This window comes from Loxodonta africana, chromosome 19, assembly GCF_030014295.1.
Source record: "Loxodonta africana isolate mLoxAfr1 chromosome 19, mLoxAfr1.hap2, whole genome shotgun sequence".
Taxonomy (NCBI): domain Eukaryota; kingdom Metazoa; phylum Chordata; class Mammalia; order Proboscidea; family Elephantidae; genus Loxodonta; species Loxodonta africana.
In genome coordinates, this window is record NC_087360.1 from 55,163,362 (window position 1) to 55,181,451 (window position 18,090).

Sequence of the window (18,090 nt, forward strand, 5' to 3'; positions counted from 1 at the left end):
AAATTGGGATGTTTTATAGGTCTATCACCAACAAAAACATTTTGTACTTTTTTCAAAGATACATAGCTAAGAAGACAGAAATCATGATATAACATTAGGTATTTTTTCTGAAAACCCTTTATTTGGTTTGTCAATTTAGAAATACTTCTCCGTTAGTTAAATTTTCCACCAACCACATCCTCGTTCTCACCTCATTGTGTGGTAAGCCAGCAGCAGAAAAGATAGGAATTTTCTGCCCCCTGGCAATGCTGTTCATGCCATCTATGGCTGAAATACCAGTTTGAATCATCTCCTCTGGGTAGATTCGACACTGAGGATTGATTGGCTGGCCTAATACATTTCCAAAAGAGAAAATTTTAATATGTCTGCACGTTGTTTGGGAATGGAAGTAGAAATCAAATGAAAAGAAAAACAAAAAGCAGCATAAGATCAGAATAGTATAAAGCATTTCTTTCTACTCTTAAAAAAAAAAAAATCAGTTATTCTTGAAACCTGAAACTATTAAAATAATTATTTTCCGTGAGTCTTTTGTACCTTCACAAAATATATGGTAGCAGAAAAAGTTCCTCAAGTTAAACAAGGGCAAAGTAAGTAAGACAGGAATCCTTATTTCAAAGCCATGATTTTACCATTTACATTTCACTAGCCTGTAGTGATATTTTATAGTGTTTTAAGATATTATATGTAAAGATACAGAAGATCTTTATATTTGTAAAGATGGTCTCTATGGAAAATAATTTTATTCAATATGGAAATAGTCAAGGAAATTATTGGTAAAATGTTACCTACTTAGAACAATCACACACACACACACACAGCCACAGCCACCCACCCGCCCAACCCCCCCCTCCATCTGGTAAAGGTACAATATAGGTAGAGGTTATTTTCCCCCAAACACAGAAATCCATCACTGTCCCTACCCATGATGTCAAGGAAGTCTTCAGCCAGCACAACAGGGCCTCTGTCAATGGGTTTTCCTGACCCATTGAATACCCGACCTGTAAAACAGTAAGACAGAACAGAGTGGACAATGATTTCTAAATGTTCATTACTTTTCTAGACTTTCTGGCAATGTGTTTAGAAGGAAACAAGATCTCTGCTCAGAAGAATAATTATATCCACTCACCAAGCATATCCTCAGACACCGGTGTTCGGAGAATATCTCCAGTAAACTCACAGGACGTTTTCTTGGCATCTATCCCTGAAGTACCTTCAAATACCTATCAAGGAAGAGATGTTATCAGAAATTTACATGGGTACTTAAATTTTATCTGTTAAACAGCCCATATAAAGTGAAATACATAAACAGACACTATATTAATACAAGTACAAAGAAATGTTCACATTAATCTTTAGACTAAGGGTTGGCAAGCTATGCCTGCAGGCTAAATCTGACAGGCAAGCTAAATGTTTTTACATTTATAAATGGTTGTTAACAAAATAAAAGAGAGAAAAGTAAGATTATGCAACAGAGACCTTACGTGGCCTCACAAAGCCTAAAGTACTTATTATCTGGCCTTTTATAGAAAGTCTGCCAAGCTTGCTCTAAATTTTTTTTTAGGAGAGCAAATTATTTGAGAAAACTGGCATTTCTCATAATCAAGTTACCAGTAAAAATCAGGGATTTTAAGAAACAATTTAAAGGAACAGGCTCCTCCCCAAGATATCGTTTTGGTTTTAACCTATAATCACTGAATTCTGGTTTTCATGTCTCTCCTGTGTGACTTTCTGCTTCATTTTATCCACTGAAAAAAAGCAATTTTACTGGTGGAGCTATTGGGCTAGAACAATATAGACAGGTAGCTGATATCAGGGCCCCCCCCACCCTCCGCCAAAAAAAAGCAAAAATAGTATTTTTTTTCCATGGCCAGTAAACAATCTCTAAAAACATCATTTCATTCAATTAAATACTAGAAAAAACAAGCAGTGTTCCCTATGTTTTCAGATTAGGAAAAAGTTCAATTGAGTTCTCAAAGTGATGCTCACCTGAACCACTGCTTTAGAACCACTAACTTCTAGAACTTGTCCACTTCTCTTCGTACCATCTGGTAATGTCAAGTGGACAATCTCAGCATATCTGGGAAACTAAATAGGAAGAAATAAAGGATCAATAACCAACATTTTAAGAGTCCTCCCCCCAAAAAACTCCTCCCCTAAGTACTCCGTATGCTGTATCTCCACACAGCCTGTGTGCGTGCACACGCTCCCCCCGCCCCAACCTCCACACAAGTACATACTGAGGTATAATGTCCTCGGGTACTGAAGTCTTAATAAAACAGTACTGACATGCATACTGGCAAACATACTAAGGAGAAAGGTCTTAAATCCATAAAATATGGCATTTACATTTCTTTTCTCCTGTGTGCAAATGTTTTAAAATTCTGAGACTACAGAAAGGTGCAAAAAATACAAATACCCGTGTTCCCACCACTCAGAACCGGTGTTTGCCTCTGGACTGTGTGTGCATAATCACATGTGTGCTTTTTGGGGGGCAGTAGAGGGATAAAATGTTACTAATAAAATTATTAATATAATAAAATAATGCTAACATCTCCCTTAACCCACTCCACCTCCAATTCTCCTAATCAGATACGTATTCCTCTAATCCATTTTTAATATTTTATGACACATTCCCAAAAATATATTGTAAAGTGTTTTATATAAATCGCAATATACTGCATGAATCATTCTGCAACTTTTGTTTTTGACTTTTTGCTTTGATCTGTCATGTAAATATTTATTTTAGCAACATAATCTATCAAAAGATGCATCGCTATTTTGTGTGACATGAAGGGAAAAAAAAAAAAGCCTGCCGATTAAACTGTGATGCCTCAGTGATTACGCTGAAATGAACAATCTTGCATGTAGCTCCTCATGCAAGTGTGCCAGGGATTCCCTGATGATGGGGTACAGGGTATGCTTGTCTTCAGCCACATCACTCTGGAGAGCAACCGTTATCAACTGACAATCTCCCTAGCAGTGCACAAAAATATCCTTCCCCTACACCACTGCCTTCCTTATATTGTTAAATTTTTGCCATTTTTAGAAATTAAAAAATGGCATCTTTTAAATTTGCATTTTCCTAATTTCTCATAATACTGAGCATCTTTTCATGTTTACTGACAATTCAGACTTCATTTCCTATGAATGTATTGCTAATATCCTTTCCTCACTTTGCTACAGGATTTGTTTTTCTTATTTATTGGCAGTAGTTTATATATTCTGGATAGTAATTCCTTTGCAAAAATGTTTTCCCTGTTTCTTGTTTTTTAATAGTTTATGTTGTCATACGGAAGTTTTTAATAATTTTTATGTAATAAAATGATTTCCTGTATGACTTGCACCTTTTTGTCTTGTTTAGGAAAATTTTCCAACCTGAAGTTATAAAGACAGTCTCCTATAGTTTCTTCTAATAGTTTTATATTTCATTTTTCATGTTTGGGTCTTTAATCCATCTGGATTCATTTTTGATATCTAATTTTATTTTTATTTAATATGGAAAACTAAATTGCTACAACAATATTTACTAAAAAGCCCCAAGTGCTCCCTGTTGACTTACAATGTGCCTGTCATGTACCAAGTTCTCATGTGCTAGGTCAGACCACTGTTTCAGGACGTTTAATTTTGTTCCACTGATATCTGCTGATTCCTGTGCCAAATCCTTATTCTTAATAACTTTCTACCTTATTTTGTTATCTGGCAGGGGAAGTCTCTTTTCTCATTCTTTTGCAGCATTATCATTGCAAGCACTGAACTTTACTCTTGCATATGAATTTTTAAATCAGTTTGTCAGTGCCACTGACACATACACATACATACTTTCGGGACTATGGCTAGAAATAAATGAATTTACAGATTAATTTAGGGATTTTCAATTTTTCCATTCATGAATATGGAACCTCCATTTATTATATCTTCTTTGATGTCACTGAAGTCCTTGAGTGGTACAAACAGTTAATGCATCTGCCTGCTAACTGAAAGGCTGGAGGTTCAAGTCCACCCAGAGGTGCTTGGGAAGAAAGGCCTGGCAACGTACTGCCAGAATCTCAGCTACTGAAGACCCTCCGGTGCCCAGTCCTACTCTGACGCACCTGGGGTTACTGTGCGTTGGAGTCGGCTTGACAGCAACTGTTTGGTTTTGGTTCCACGTCTTTGTACAAAGTTTTATGTTTTTTTAATTCAATCAGTTACTTCTAGCATCTAGAACACTACTGGTTTCTGCAGACTGATCCTATATCCAGCAACTGTCCCCTACCACTGTTTCACTGTTTCTAACAGTCAGTCCACTGAATGGCTTAGATTTTCTGTTTAGTTAATCATATCAAGAAATGACTGTTTGCTGCCATCAAGTTGGCCCCTAACACATGGCAACCCCACGCACAATGGAAGGACATGCTGCCCGATCCTGGGTCATCCACATGATAGGTTGTATACTGGATCACTGTGACTCACAGGGTTTTCACCGGCCACGCTGTCGTACGTCCACCTAAGTCTGGAAGCTCCACCGAGACCTTCACAGCCCCACAGTGTCATGCAAGCCTCTACTGACAGACAGGTAGTGGCTGTGCGTGAGGTGTACTGGCTGGGAACCAAACCCAGGTCTCCCACATAGAAGGCACGAATTCTACTACTGAATTACTAAAGCCCCACGAGAAACGATGATAGTTCATGCTGTTTCCTTTCTAATCCTTTTATAGCCTTTTTCTCACAGTATTGGCTAGGTTCCAAGTAACAAGGGTGAATAGTGATGATGACACCAGACATCTTCGTTTTGCTCCAGATTCAAATGAGAATGTTTCTAGAGTTTCTCCTTAAGTACGCTGCCTGCTAAAGGTTGTGGTGAACATCCTCTAAGAAGTTAAACAAAAGTTTGTTTTACTCTCGTTTTCTAGGAGGGCTTTTTCTTTTAAGAAATGAGTATTTAATCAAATACTTTTTCTGTATTTACTGAAAAGAGCATAAGACTTTTCTAGTTTAATCCATAAATGTGCTGAATGACACTGATATATTTTCTAATGTCAAATCACCTTTGTGTTGCTGAGATAAACTCTACTTTGTCATAATTTTTTGTTTTTTTTACATAGTTATTTTTGCTAATACCTAACACATGAATGTATTTTACTATGAATTCTGGCATCTGTGTTTTTAAGTGAAAATGGCTGTATTTCTCTTTTCCAGCGCTACCTTTTGTCTAGCTTTGGAATCAAAGTAACACTAACTTCTGAAATGCGCTGGGGAGCAGCTTTCCATCTTCCGTTATCCTCTAACACAATGTGTGGGAGATTACCTATCTGTTCCTTCATTCTGTATGTATGCTTTACGTTAACACCAAAACCCAAAAATAAAACCTGTCACAGGTCTGAGAAAGCAAATGAGAAAATGCAAAGCTAAACCTTGGGGTGACATGGGGGAGATTGTGAAGAATACCAGGGAGTTTGTTAAAGAAAAACAAAACAAAACAAAAAGACCTAAATCTGGTGGTAAATTTGTTTAATAGTCTCTCCTTACCTGGAGGTATACCATAAAATAATAATTAGCAAAAATTTTTTTAGCTCCCTTAAAACTGCTTCCTCAAAGATATTTTCTAACTTCTTCCTGGTTATTGTCTCTCATAGTTTCCTACACTTACCCTTCACAGCACACACCATAATTTTTTAATTATATATTTACTTATGGCTCCAGCAGGAACAGAGCCATTTCTATTGTTCACCGTCATATTTTCTATGCTGAACTCAGCACTTAAAACAGTTGAAGTTCAAATATGAAAACTTAAAAAATATGAACCTAAAATTTCAACTAATAGAAAAGAAGAAAGAAAAAAAGAAAGCTTCCTAATATTTTCCTCCCCCCTCCCCCCCAAAAGTGTAGGCACTTCTCTTTCACAAAACATTCATCAGTGCTTGCCTGAATACTGTACCGTGTAAGGGTGCTATATATTGAGGCTTTGAGTCAATCTGCAGATTAGAATGAAACAGTGGCCAGGAAGTAAATTTGCTATGGTTAATCTTGAGATTAATTTGTACAGGTACCTTGTCACACACAAAAATGTCATCTTAGTAATAAAGCTGACAAGTCAGCGCACTCTGGTCTTTAAGGAATGTTTCCCCAATATTTTTCTGCTTCCAGAGGGGCCACATGCCAACATACTCGTATCATTAACCTCTCTCAACAAACTAGTAATTGTGTGCCTCATCCCTTACCCCACACCAATAACGATCATTATAGAATTACTGTTCTAGAAAGCGTATTATATAAATTATCTTCTCTCAAGATATTCTGATCATAGAGCTCAGGCAGAAGGCTGAGCCCAATGTGTCATTTAAAGACTATACCCCATACCTCTTTTTCCAGGATAACAATGATAGTGTTCATAGTTCTTATATATAGGTGTGGGTGAAAACATTATATATAACTAAAGATACTTACAAACTGAATAGGTAAACGCTATTCTTTGCTTTCGGGTCTTTGCCACTGTTGAAATAATATATTCTTGTTCATTCAATACTTGAACACCAAGCCCACAAAGAAAAGGTAATAATCTTTACACACTCAGAGAGCTTAAAATTTAGTAGAGAAGACAAGTGTGCAAATAGCTGTAACACATGGCAGTCTATGAGTTACGGGTCCTATGATAGCAGATATCTGGACGGTATCCTACAGTTCATAATGCACACTCACAAATATTTCTGTTTTTCTTCCTAATAACCTTGTGAGACATGAAGGATGAACATTATTTGTCTCTCTCTCTCTTTTTTTTTTTTTGCAGATGAGGGACTCAATGCTACAAACAGAATTCACAGTAGATCCAGTACTGGAATCTGGTCTTCTGACTTCTGGTGTAAAATTCTTGGCTCCTGTGTAGCACTGACATTCAGGTCAAGGAATGGCTTAAAAACATAACATAAATTTTAAAAGAGTTACAGGATATTTAACTTCATAAATGGTCAGATTATAACAGACAGTGGTATTACCTTAACATGATCTAAAATCACTAGTGGACCATTGACTCCTGATACTGTCTTGTATGCTGGAAAGAAACACAGAAGAGTCAGCTGTAGTCAAATGGCAAAACATCCTAAACTACCTCCCTGGTATTATCAAAAAACCTCTCTCTACTTTATTACAACTTTTATAATATGGAACGCTCGAATAGTTAAAACATGTTTCAATGTATTTATGAAATATACCTGTGCTGTACAGCTTTTCGTAGTCTACCCTCATCCAACCAGAAACAATTTCAGCCCCTACTCCAGCCAGCCCTGTCATTGTTCTAGGCGCTCAAGATACAGAAACAAATAAGGAGGAGACCTGAAGACTCCTCTTCGAAGCGTTACAATCTTACGGCGGGGAAGGGTGATGCCAGGTAGTTACAATGTGATAAGATGAGCTGTGCAAAGGTTTTGTGTGCACACAGAAAAAACAGCAGTTGTACTTACTTTCCAGGGAGAAAAGACAAAGTTTTATAGGAGGTGGCACTTAAGGCTGAATCTTGGGATAAACCAGTTGCCATCAAGTGTATTAAGGACTCCTAGAGATCCTACAGGGCAGAGGAGAACTGCCCCATAGGGTTTTCAAAGAGCGGCTGGTGGATCTAAACTGCAAACTATTTGGTAAGCTGCCAAATGCAACCACTGTGCCACCAGGGCTCTGAACCTTGGGATAGGAGTTAGTAAAGTAGATGAGGGAGGGGAAGGGAATCATTAAGTTTAAGCAGAAGTAACAGAACTTACAGAGGAAATGTGACAAACTATAGTCTGTAAGGCAAATGCAAGGAGCCCTGGTGGCATTTTGGTTAAGCGCTTGGCTGCTAACCAAAAGATCGGCAATTCAAACTCGCCAGCTGCTCCTCAAGAGGAAGATGTGGCAGTCTGCTTCCGTATGGTTTACAGCCTTGGAAACCCTCTGGGGCAAGTCTGCTCTGTCCTGTAGGACTGCTATGAGTCAGCACTGACTTGATGACACACAATAACAAGGCAAATGTACTGGAAATACAAAATATAATCTGTAAGGAAAAAAGCCATGATAAAATGGTGTCATAAAAATTACGGGAAAAGAACTTTAAAAAGGAGAGAATGGACAATGAAATGAGAAGCCAGAGGTCAAGTTAAATAAGTGCCTCTTCTATAAAAAGTCAAATAATACTGTCAGTTCAGACACTGCAAATTATGCCCTAGAAGTAATCTCTTAGTCTACTCTATAAGGTACTACCAAAATCCTTCATTATAGAAAAGTAGCCAATCTTCAACCGTATCACACCTATGTCAAGTGTAATGTTCATTAAATGTAAAAAAGAACACTCTAACAGACGACGTCAGAATCAACTAAATTTGAAATTAGAATAGATGAAATAAGCAGTGACTCCTCCATTTTTCCTCCCTCCTACCTGGGCCTGGTAACCATTAATAAACTTTGGTCTCTATACACTTGCCTACTCAAGGCATTTCATGTAAGTGGCATCATACATTATTTGTTCCTTTGTGGCTGACTTATTTCACTACACTTGTTTGATATCTTCTGAGGTCTTATAATGAGCTTAGGTAGAGATTCCTGGCACAAACACAGACTCTCAAGAATGGTTCTAAGAATAATCAGTCTGTTCACTCAAGGGGCTTCAGAATTAAAAACACAATTCCTTCAGCCTAAGGCCAAGAAGGATGTGCCCTGGTACAAATGCTGAGGTAGAGTAGGCAAGCACTATCAGGAGCCCCTTTCATTCACACCAACTGGACATTTAAGTCCACACATTAAATATTTGCTTGAATATATCTGTAAATGTCTCAAGAGAAGCCTGTACACTGGCTTTTTTTTTTTTAATTACCTTAGATAAAAGACAAGTCACAACTTAAAAAGAAAGCTAAACTGCTTCAATGTGTGATAATCTAAAGGGATTAATCATTCCTCTAAGATTACTAGAAAAACCCCCACTTGCTACGTTTTCTGCCACTTTTATTAAAATCCCTCCCGTTGTTTTAAAATAATCAAATACTTTTTAAAACATAATCCCAACCTATTAAAAAAATTTCTTCACTGTTCTCATTTTAAAACAATGCTTTTTTAGTGACTTCCGAGTAGAAACATTTTTTCTTAGAGGCCAGTTTTAAAAAAATACAGAAATACAAGACTTTTCAAAATCTTTCCCTAAACAGGTAGGGGGCGGCGGGGAGTAGAAAGAGTTGGGGGTGGTGGTGGTGGGGGAGATCTACCAAAACCAAACCCGCTGCAGTCAGGTCGATCCCAACTCGCAGCGACCCTACAGGACAGAGTAGAACTGCCCCACAGGGTTTCCAAGGAGCAGGTGGTAGATTTAAATTGCTGACTTTCTGGTTAGCAGCTGAGCTCTTAACCACTACATACCACCAGGGCTTCAGGGGAGATCTAGTTGAGATTTATAGGCAACTATTTTGAATAAAATGTAACATCAGTAAAATCCTTCAGGTGCTTAAAATTCTCTTTACTTTATCAACAAGATTTGCATCGCCTTTGAGCTTCTACCTGGTACCACAAGGATGCTTCGGAATCTCATGTTTAAAGGGAAAGACTAGTCCAAAAGACTAATGGACCACAACTACCACGGCCTCCACCAGACTCAGACCGAGTCCAGTACAACTGGATGCTGCCTGGCTACCACCACCGACTGCTCTGACAGGGATCTCAATAGAGGGTCCTGGACAGAGCAGGAGAAAAATATAGAACAAAATTCTAACTCACAAAAAAAACACGATTTACTGGCCTGACAGAGACTGGAGATACGCCGAGAGTATGGCCCCTAGACACCCTTTTAGTTCAGTAATGAAGTCGCTCCCTGAAGTTCACCCTTCAGCCAAAGATTAGACAGGCCCGTAAAACAAAATGAGATTAAAGGGGAATACCAGCCCAAGGGCAAGGACTAGAAGGCAGGAGGGGACAGAAAAGCTGGTAATAGGGAACCCAAGGTCAAGAAGGGAGAGTGTTGACATGTCGTGGGGTTGTTAACCAATGCCATAAAACAGTATGTGTACTAACTGTTTAATGAGAAGCTAGTTTGCTCTGTAAACCTTCATCCAAAGCACAATAAAACACTTAATAGACAAGAGGTAAGGGTGGAAACTTTGGTGAAGTGTAAGACAGTACATAATACTAGGCAAGCCAGTACAACCTGTACAAGGCAAGGTCACGGTAGCTCCATTGACACATCTAAACTCCCTGAGGGGCTGAATTGCTTGGCTGAGGACTGTAGGGACCATGATCTCAGGAACATCTAGCTGAAGTGGCATAAGATAGTTTATAAAGAATATGTTCTATATTCTACTTTAGTGAGTGGCGTTTGGGGTCTTAAAACCCCATGAGCGGCCATCTACGGAACTGCATTGGTCTCACCCCTTTGGGAGCAAGGAAGAAGGAAGAAAACCAAAGATACAGGGAGAGATTAGTCCAAAGGACTAATGGACCACATCTACCATGGCCTCCACCAGACTGAGACCAGAACAACTAGATGGTGCCCGGCTACCACCACTGACTGCCCTGACTGGGATCACAATAGAGGGTCCCGAACACAGCTGGAGAAAAATGTAGAACAAAATTCTAACTCAAAAAGAAAGACCGGACTTTCTGGCCTGACAGAACCTGGAGAAACCCTGAGAGTATGGCCCCCGGACACCCTTTCATCTCAGTAATGAGGTCATTCCTGAGGGTCACCCTTCGGCCAAAGACTGAACAGACCCATGGAACAAAACAAGACTAAAGTGGAGCACCAGCCCTGGGGCAGGGAGTGGAAGGCAGGAGGGAAGAGGAAAGCTGGTAATAGGGAGCCCAGGGTTGAGAAGGGAGAGTGTTGACACATCGTGGGGTGGTTAACCAATGTCATAGAACAATGTGTGTACTGTTTGATGAGAAACCAGTTTCTTCTGTAAATCTTCATCTAAAGTACAATTAAAAAAAAAAAAAATCTCCCGTTTAAAATTCAACCTCCTTCAAAATTATTAAGTTTTGCCAGTCACGAGCAAAAGTATGACTGAGAAAAAGAAACACCAGTCATGGCTCTTCCTGGAAACAGTGAATCAAGCTGACTTCTACTCAGAAGACAAGATTCTACTTCATCTAAAGAACAGCCTTTTTTGAAAAAGCCTAATATCCTACAAGTTAACTGATTAATACCAACACACATTTAATGAGTACTTATCAAGAATTCTCATTTAATCTCCATAACAAAATTATGAGGTAATAACTATTCTTATCCCAAGCTTTAGATGAGAAAAATGATTCTCAGAGAAATTAAGTAACTTGCTGAAGAATCTCAATCCATATAGTCTGGTCCCAGAGTCACTTGTTCTTTAACTCTATGGCTATATCACAGCCCAAACTCTAAAACCGAAGTGATTGTTTTTATGGTCTGGTCATTTGCAAGACTTATCTAGCTACAACACCTAAAATAATTTTATAAGTCTGCAACTTTAGTTATGAAAAATAAGTCATTTTTACTATTCAATGCACTGGGCAATATTTCCCTAGTGTCTACGTTTTGTCAATACTGCAAAACAATCCTTCTCCAATGGAGTGTAGTCACCGGGAGAGTTTAAGTAGAGAACAGAGTATCTGATGGCGATGCCTCAGCAGTTCATCCTCGCTGAAAAGCACAAAAAACAGGAGACGACCAATGCAATTAAATCAAAGGTTAAGAAATCCGTTTGGTTTAAGCTAGACTGATATATACACACACACACACACACACACACACACACACACTAAACCAATAAATAAGGGGCCCTGGTAGTGCACTGGTTAAGTGCTTGGCTGCTAACCGAAAGGTCAGCAGTTGGACCCCACCAGGCCCTCCGTGGGAGAAAGATGTGGCAGTCTTGCTTCTGTAAAGGTTATAGACTTGGAAGCTATAGGGTAGCAGTTTCTTCTACTCTATCCTACAGCTATGACTTGGAACTGACTTGACAGCAATGGATATATACCGATAAATGATATATTGTAAACTTCATAACCCACACTACATAAAAACACCACCAAACTTTATATTTAGAAAGTAACACTTTTAAAGAGCATCTTCACATTGCTGTCAGCTGCCACAGAGTCACCCCCACACATGGTGGCCCCACACACAATGGAAAGCAATACTGCCTAGTTCTGTGCCACTTCCATGACCAGTTGTGTATCAGATTGTTGTGATCCATATGGTTTTCACTGGTTTATTTTCAGAAGCAGATCACCAGGCATTTCTTCCTAGTCTGTCATAGTCTGGAAGCTCCACTGAAACCTGTTAGCATCACAGCAACATGCAAGCTTCCACTGACAGACCAGTGGTGGCTGCACCATGAGGTGCGCCCTGAATCAAACCTGGGTGTCACACATGGAAGGTGAGAATTCTACCACTGAACAAACACTATCCCCCTATCTTCATAAAACACTGTTGGGTAAGCAAGGCTGATACCACCATCACAACTTAAGGAAACTAAGGGTCTCAGAATTAAGTGATCTGCCTACAGTTGCCTTGTTACTAAATGGGGGAGCACAGATTAGAACTTTTATACATGTGTATTTTACTCTAAAGTGGGTATTCTATGACCCCATACTATTTATGAATTTAATTTCCAGTATCATTTAAAAACATGGAAATTACAGTTTCTAGTACTCAGAGTATAGACAGGTTCTAGAAGATAGTTTATATATAAACTATAGCTCTTTCCCATGTAATAAAAGAATTTGCAAACGAAATGATATCAAATACTACATTTTATCCCTCGACAATATTTATTCAGCCATTACCAATAACAGCCTAAAGTAGAGATATCAGTTTAGATTAAGGCTGCCAAAGACATGAACCTGTCTCCTCAAGAAACTCGAAACTCATTCAGAAATTCCATAAATATTTCTATTTGCCAAAATAATGACCACTGTCCTCTTGAAAATTTCCAAATGAATAAGAACCTTGGTCCATAGGTAGATATATGAGGGACAACCCGAACTTCTGACAATACAGCAGATACATGTTTACATTACATTACATTACCTGCTTAACACATTTTACACTAAAAAGTCACATCTTTGATTTTGAACTACCAAGCAGGCAATAAATATTTATGAAATTAACATTTAAAAACCAAAAGCTACAAAAGTTTTAAGAAGCCCATTTTGTCAGATGACATCCTCTTCCTCCTGCAGGATATAAGACTGTCCAATGTACAACTAACATTACTTAATGATTGTGAAATTTTCCAGAGAAAATTCAATAGCCTTTGCACAATAAGAGACCTAGTCCTAGCCTCCGCCTTAGTAGTGAAACAAAAACCCATCTTGCATTGTGCAAGAACAGTAGAGACCCACACCCTGAGCAGTGAGAACCTGAGGAAGGAGAAGTTCTAGAAAAAGGCGGATTCCTTAATTTGACTTTCTGCTGGGACTAGCTCTGGTTTATGATGTAAGGAACTTCAGGTTAGTTGATCTAGGATCTCAAGAACAATGGAGACAATCTAATTCAAAATGTTTAGTGTCCACGAGCTCTAAGTATATTACTGAACCCTGCTCAAGGTTTAAAAGAAAATCAAGTTTTCCTTCCCCGTGACTTCGGAAATTTGACTAAAGTGCTGAGGGTCATTTTCTAATCTTAAGACTGCATATGTCATTTTCCATTTCTTGTTAACAGCGCTATAATCTTCAAACTGTTTTTAAACAGGTCCAATTTGTACAGTGGAACTACTAATATTATTCCATTCCTTCACTCGAAAAGCACATATTAAATAACTATAATTACCTATCACCTAAGATGATATCATCAATCTTTAACTAGAAAAATAAAGAGGTTAATAAATATATATTCAGAAGCAACTAAAGCTGTTGACTAGAATCAATAATGTGGCAAAACAGGAAAAAGATATTCGAATGTAGTTAGTTATTGGCCTAAGTATATTGTTTACGTTTTTCAAAACAACAGAGGTACCGAAGGGGAACTCAAATCAACCCAATTAAGTAACAACTCCCTACTGACTTAATCCATGTTAAGAATCTATTCTCTAAACTATCAGAACAGGGAATTTAAATGCAAGTTATACAACAATTTCGGACACCTTCTATGTGGTGGTGCTGTGGTTCAGCACCAGGCTGCTAACTGAAAGGTTGGCAGTTTGAACCCACCAGCAGTTCCGAGGGAGGAAGATGTGGCAGTCTGCTTCTATAAAGATTTACAGCCTTGGAAACCCTATGGGCAGTTCTCTTCTGTCCTATAGGGTCGTTATCAGTTGTAACTGACTCAATGGCAGTGGGCTTAGTTTGGTTTTGGTTTCTCTATGTGGCAGGCACTGTGCTAGTTCTACTCTGACACACTTGGGGTCACCATGATTCAGAATCGACTTGGCGGCAACTAGTATGGCATGTTCACATTGAGCACTTACTGTGTGCCAGGCACTGGTCTAAGCAATTTCCATAGCCTATTTCATTCTCTCCTAATAGAAAAGCCATACGGTATGAGCTATTTTTAGTGCTGTGAGGTTCAGGGAGGTAAAGTAACTTTTCCAAGATGACACAAGTTGGTAAGTGGGAAACCGGAATGCATGTAGAATAAGTCTACACACACAAGTGGCCAGGTTCCCCCAACCTCACATGAATTTCTTTGCTTCCGACATCCCCAGTCAAGGCCTCCATTGCAGTGAGATTAAACAGAGAGACACCGGGTCCGTAGGGACCCAGCAGGTCAGAGGCTGCTGGTGACTGTTCCTTCCTGGACCCTTATAAACCAAAACCCATTGCTGTCAGGTCAATTCTGACTCATGTCGACCCCATGTGACAGAGTAGAACTGCTCCATACGGTTTTCTTGGCTGTAATCTTTACAGAAATGGATTGCCAAGGCTTCCTTCCGTGGCCCCACTGGGTGAATTCAAACTGCCAACCTTTTGGTTGTACTCAAGTGCAAACTAGGGATTAAAAAAAGGTAAGTTCTTCGGCCACTGGTTAAACACACAAACACAGAATATTACTCATTCCCTAAAGTCTTACAACCTTAATCATACAGTGCTGTTTAAATGTTATCATTATTTCAGTTGATACTCTCTGAATTGACACTGAATGAGTAATTATAAGGAGACTGACTAATGCACCCTTATAACCTTTTTCTACAAGCATCATTAGCCTATCTGTCCTATCCAAAGAAAAGCATACAAATACAGTTTATAAAAGAGAATTTGTAATTTTTAAGTGTAAACTTATTATCACAGCCTATAAAATAATGCAACATCTGTCAATTTCCCAAAACACTTACTTCAGGTTTCATATAAATACCCGACAGGCAGTCTCTAATCCAAGTAATTCCCAGTGTAAAAAGCAAAGTCTTAGCAATCTATAGAATCAAGTGTGCTTTCCTTCCTTCTCACACTGCAGTGCTATCACATGACCCAGTGACAGACCACGGTAGGATTAGTCAGGCTGGAAAGCGCCCTGACTAAAGCCCTTCATCTGAAATTAACCAATGAGCCACCCACAGACTGGCGCTCTGGCAATTAACCAGTGCAGATGCAGGCTCACCACCTGAGGAAAGAAATATCCTACACTTTCCCAAGTTAAAAAAAAAAAAAAAAGTCTACTTCCGAGACTCATGCCCAGCTTCCAAGGATGCTGTGAAGAGGTTTGATACTTCACAAGTGTAATCAAAAACCATTTCTTCCTGAACTGCTGACTTGTCCGTTTAAACCTGGTATATTAAAATTTTTTTATAATCACAACAGCACTTAACATGCACAGCTATGTAGTATGGACAAAGCTGCTTGGCGTCTCCAAGATAATCTTGCACTCAACCTAGGATGGTTAACTAATCAGTAAATGAAGAGGCAATACTAGAAAAAGGTCCACCAAGAATTAAGAAACTGGATTTTTAGTTCCTGCTCTGCCACTAATTAGGTGTCTGAAACCTGGCAAGTCCTACCCTTCCCAGAACCTTAGGTTTCTCACTTGTAAAACGAGAGGGCTGGACTAGGTGACCTGCAGGATCCTTTTCAGCTCTAGTGTTCTCTGATATCTAGGTATCAGAGCAGCCCCTCCACTGAACAAGCTGCCACATCTCCTCTGACTGCGGGCCTGAGCTCCATCCACCAAAGGCCTGACCACGTCAGCGACCGCACTGCACTGTCCGCGCTCTCAGAAGCCTCACGACAGGACCTGAGTTCCTCACCAGCGGGAGACCATGGAAGGGGCGTTCCCTCGACCACTAAAATATCCAAACGTGGTCAAGGGAAGATAAAAACTGAAGTGACAAGAAGCGGCCCTCCGAGACAGGAAGCAAGCGCTTGTGCCTGAGAATGCTCCACTTTCGGGGAACTTGGAGACGGTGGGGCAATAGCCAGGAGCCCACCATCCCAGAAAAAGGGTCCCCTTGGTGCTCTTGTCCTCGGCCCACCTACGTTCCGAAAATGTAGGGTGCACGCAAACCTCCTTCTACAGACAGATCTACATGTGTCAGGGTCAGAGGAACGCCGCAGAGAAAAATAAATACCACCCACCCCCCGAGGGCCAAGCAGGTGAGCGGGTGCAAGGGGCAGGGCTAAGTAGCAAAGACAGCGTTCGTCTTGCTCTCTGATACTCACTGAGGCGAGGCTGGGAGAGGTAGTTCCGGCTAACTGCCAGCGCCTGTTCCCGAGCTCCCACCACGGGCCCACTGGTGGCCTTGGGTAGCTCGGGTGCGGCCCCATTCACGATCCCCCGCATCGTCCGCAGCGCCATCTTGTCTCCTCCGTCCCGACTGGCCCCGCAGCAGCGCCGCGCAGGCGCAGATATAGCTGGGGCGGCCCGCGCACCCGGCTCCGCCCATGCGCGCTGCGGAATCCCCACCTCGCACCGCCTCCGTCGCTGCTCACTGACCCCGGACTCGTGACTCGAGCTCCGAGTGGGCGGGGCTGAGCCAGCGAGCCGGCAAGAGGAGCTGACCAGCGTGCTGGGAGGCAGGGCGCGGGTCCAGGAGGAGGGAAGGGGAAGCGAAAAGAGGGACTCAGAGAAAGGCAAGATTTAAGGGAGAAAGTGAAGAAACGACGAAAAAGAAATGTAAATGAAGGGAAGGAGGGAGGAAGAAGGCAAACGAGTAAAAGAAAAGGTCAAATGATGTCCATTTATAATGGCATTTCATGGCTCTTCTCTCCCGCACCTCTGACTCTCTCCCCCCGTTTTACCTGTTGACATTCAATTAGATGAACAGTAAACTTTTACATAACATAGGGGGAACATTTCAGGATTTGAACTATATACATACCCGTTGCCACGATTCTAACTCATAGCTACCTTACGGGACAGAGTAGAACTGCTTCGTAGGGTTTCCAAGGAGCGGCTGGTGGATTCCAACTGCTCACGTTTTGGTTACCAGCTGAGCTCTTAACCACTGTGCCACCAGGGTGGTCAAATGAAGTGAACATTGCTAAGTTATTTAATGTCTGTTTTAGGTGCATCTTATTTCTATGGCTTTAATACAAATGCTTACAGCCTTTTTGCACCACATCACTGAATCAAGTGTTTGTGATATACATTATATGCCGTTCAAAGAAATAAACTAAAGCTATAAAAACCACTTTGTTTGAAAAACAGCAGAAATATAAAGCTCATTCCAGTGATTATTATCACAGGGCACTCTGTGTCATCTCTTGTGGGTCTCAGTTTCACTTTTCTATCTTCCTACCCAATTCATTCATCCATATGTCAATTCAGCGGACATATATTGGCCTGTTTTAAGTGCGATAGTTGTTCCTGCTTTGTACAAATGGTTAACGTTCAGCTGCTAACTGGAAGGTGGTTGGTTGGAGTCCACTCAGAGGCACTTTGGAAGAAAGGCTAGTGATGTACTTCTGAAAAATTAGCCATCCAAAACTCTCCGGAGCATAGTTCTACTCTGATACACTTGGGATTGCCATGAGTAGGAATCAAGGCAACAGCAGCTGTTTTTGTGTGTGCTTGTGGTTAACAGTGCTTGGCTGCTAAAGGAAAGGTTGGAGGTTCAGTCCACTCAGAAGCACCTCAGAAGAAAGACCTGGCAATCTACTTCTAAAAAATCATAGCCATTGAAAATCCCGTGGAGCACAATTCTACTCTGAAACACATAGGGTTGTCAAGAGTCAGAACCAACTAGATGGCAACTG

General features: G+C 40.3%; 1 protein-coding gene across 1 annotated transcript in view; it reads right to left on the reverse strand.

The window, feature by feature from the left end:
- The window catches only part of ATP6V1B2 (ATPase H+ transporting V1 subunit B2), a 28,372-nt gene extending 11,645 nt beyond the window's left edge, over window positions 1-16,727 (reverse strand). Inside the window, exons 1-6 of the mRNA XM_064272732.1 lie at window positions 16,555-16,727; window positions 6,972-7,027; window positions 1,987-2,085; window positions 1,127-1,220; window positions 921-998; window positions 191-330 (exon numbers count right to left, since the gene is read on the reverse strand). Of these exons, the coding sequence (XP_064128802.1) occupies window positions 191-330; window positions 921-998; window positions 1,127-1,220; window positions 1,987-2,085; window positions 6,972-7,027; window positions 16,555-16,690 (603 nt within the window). The 5' untranslated portion in view covers window positions 16,691-16,727. The remainder of the gene's footprint in view (window positions 1-190; window positions 331-920; window positions 999-1,126; window positions 1,221-1,986; window positions 2,086-6,971; window positions 7,028-16,554) is intronic.
- Window positions 16,728-18,090: the final 1,363 nt, after the last annotated feature.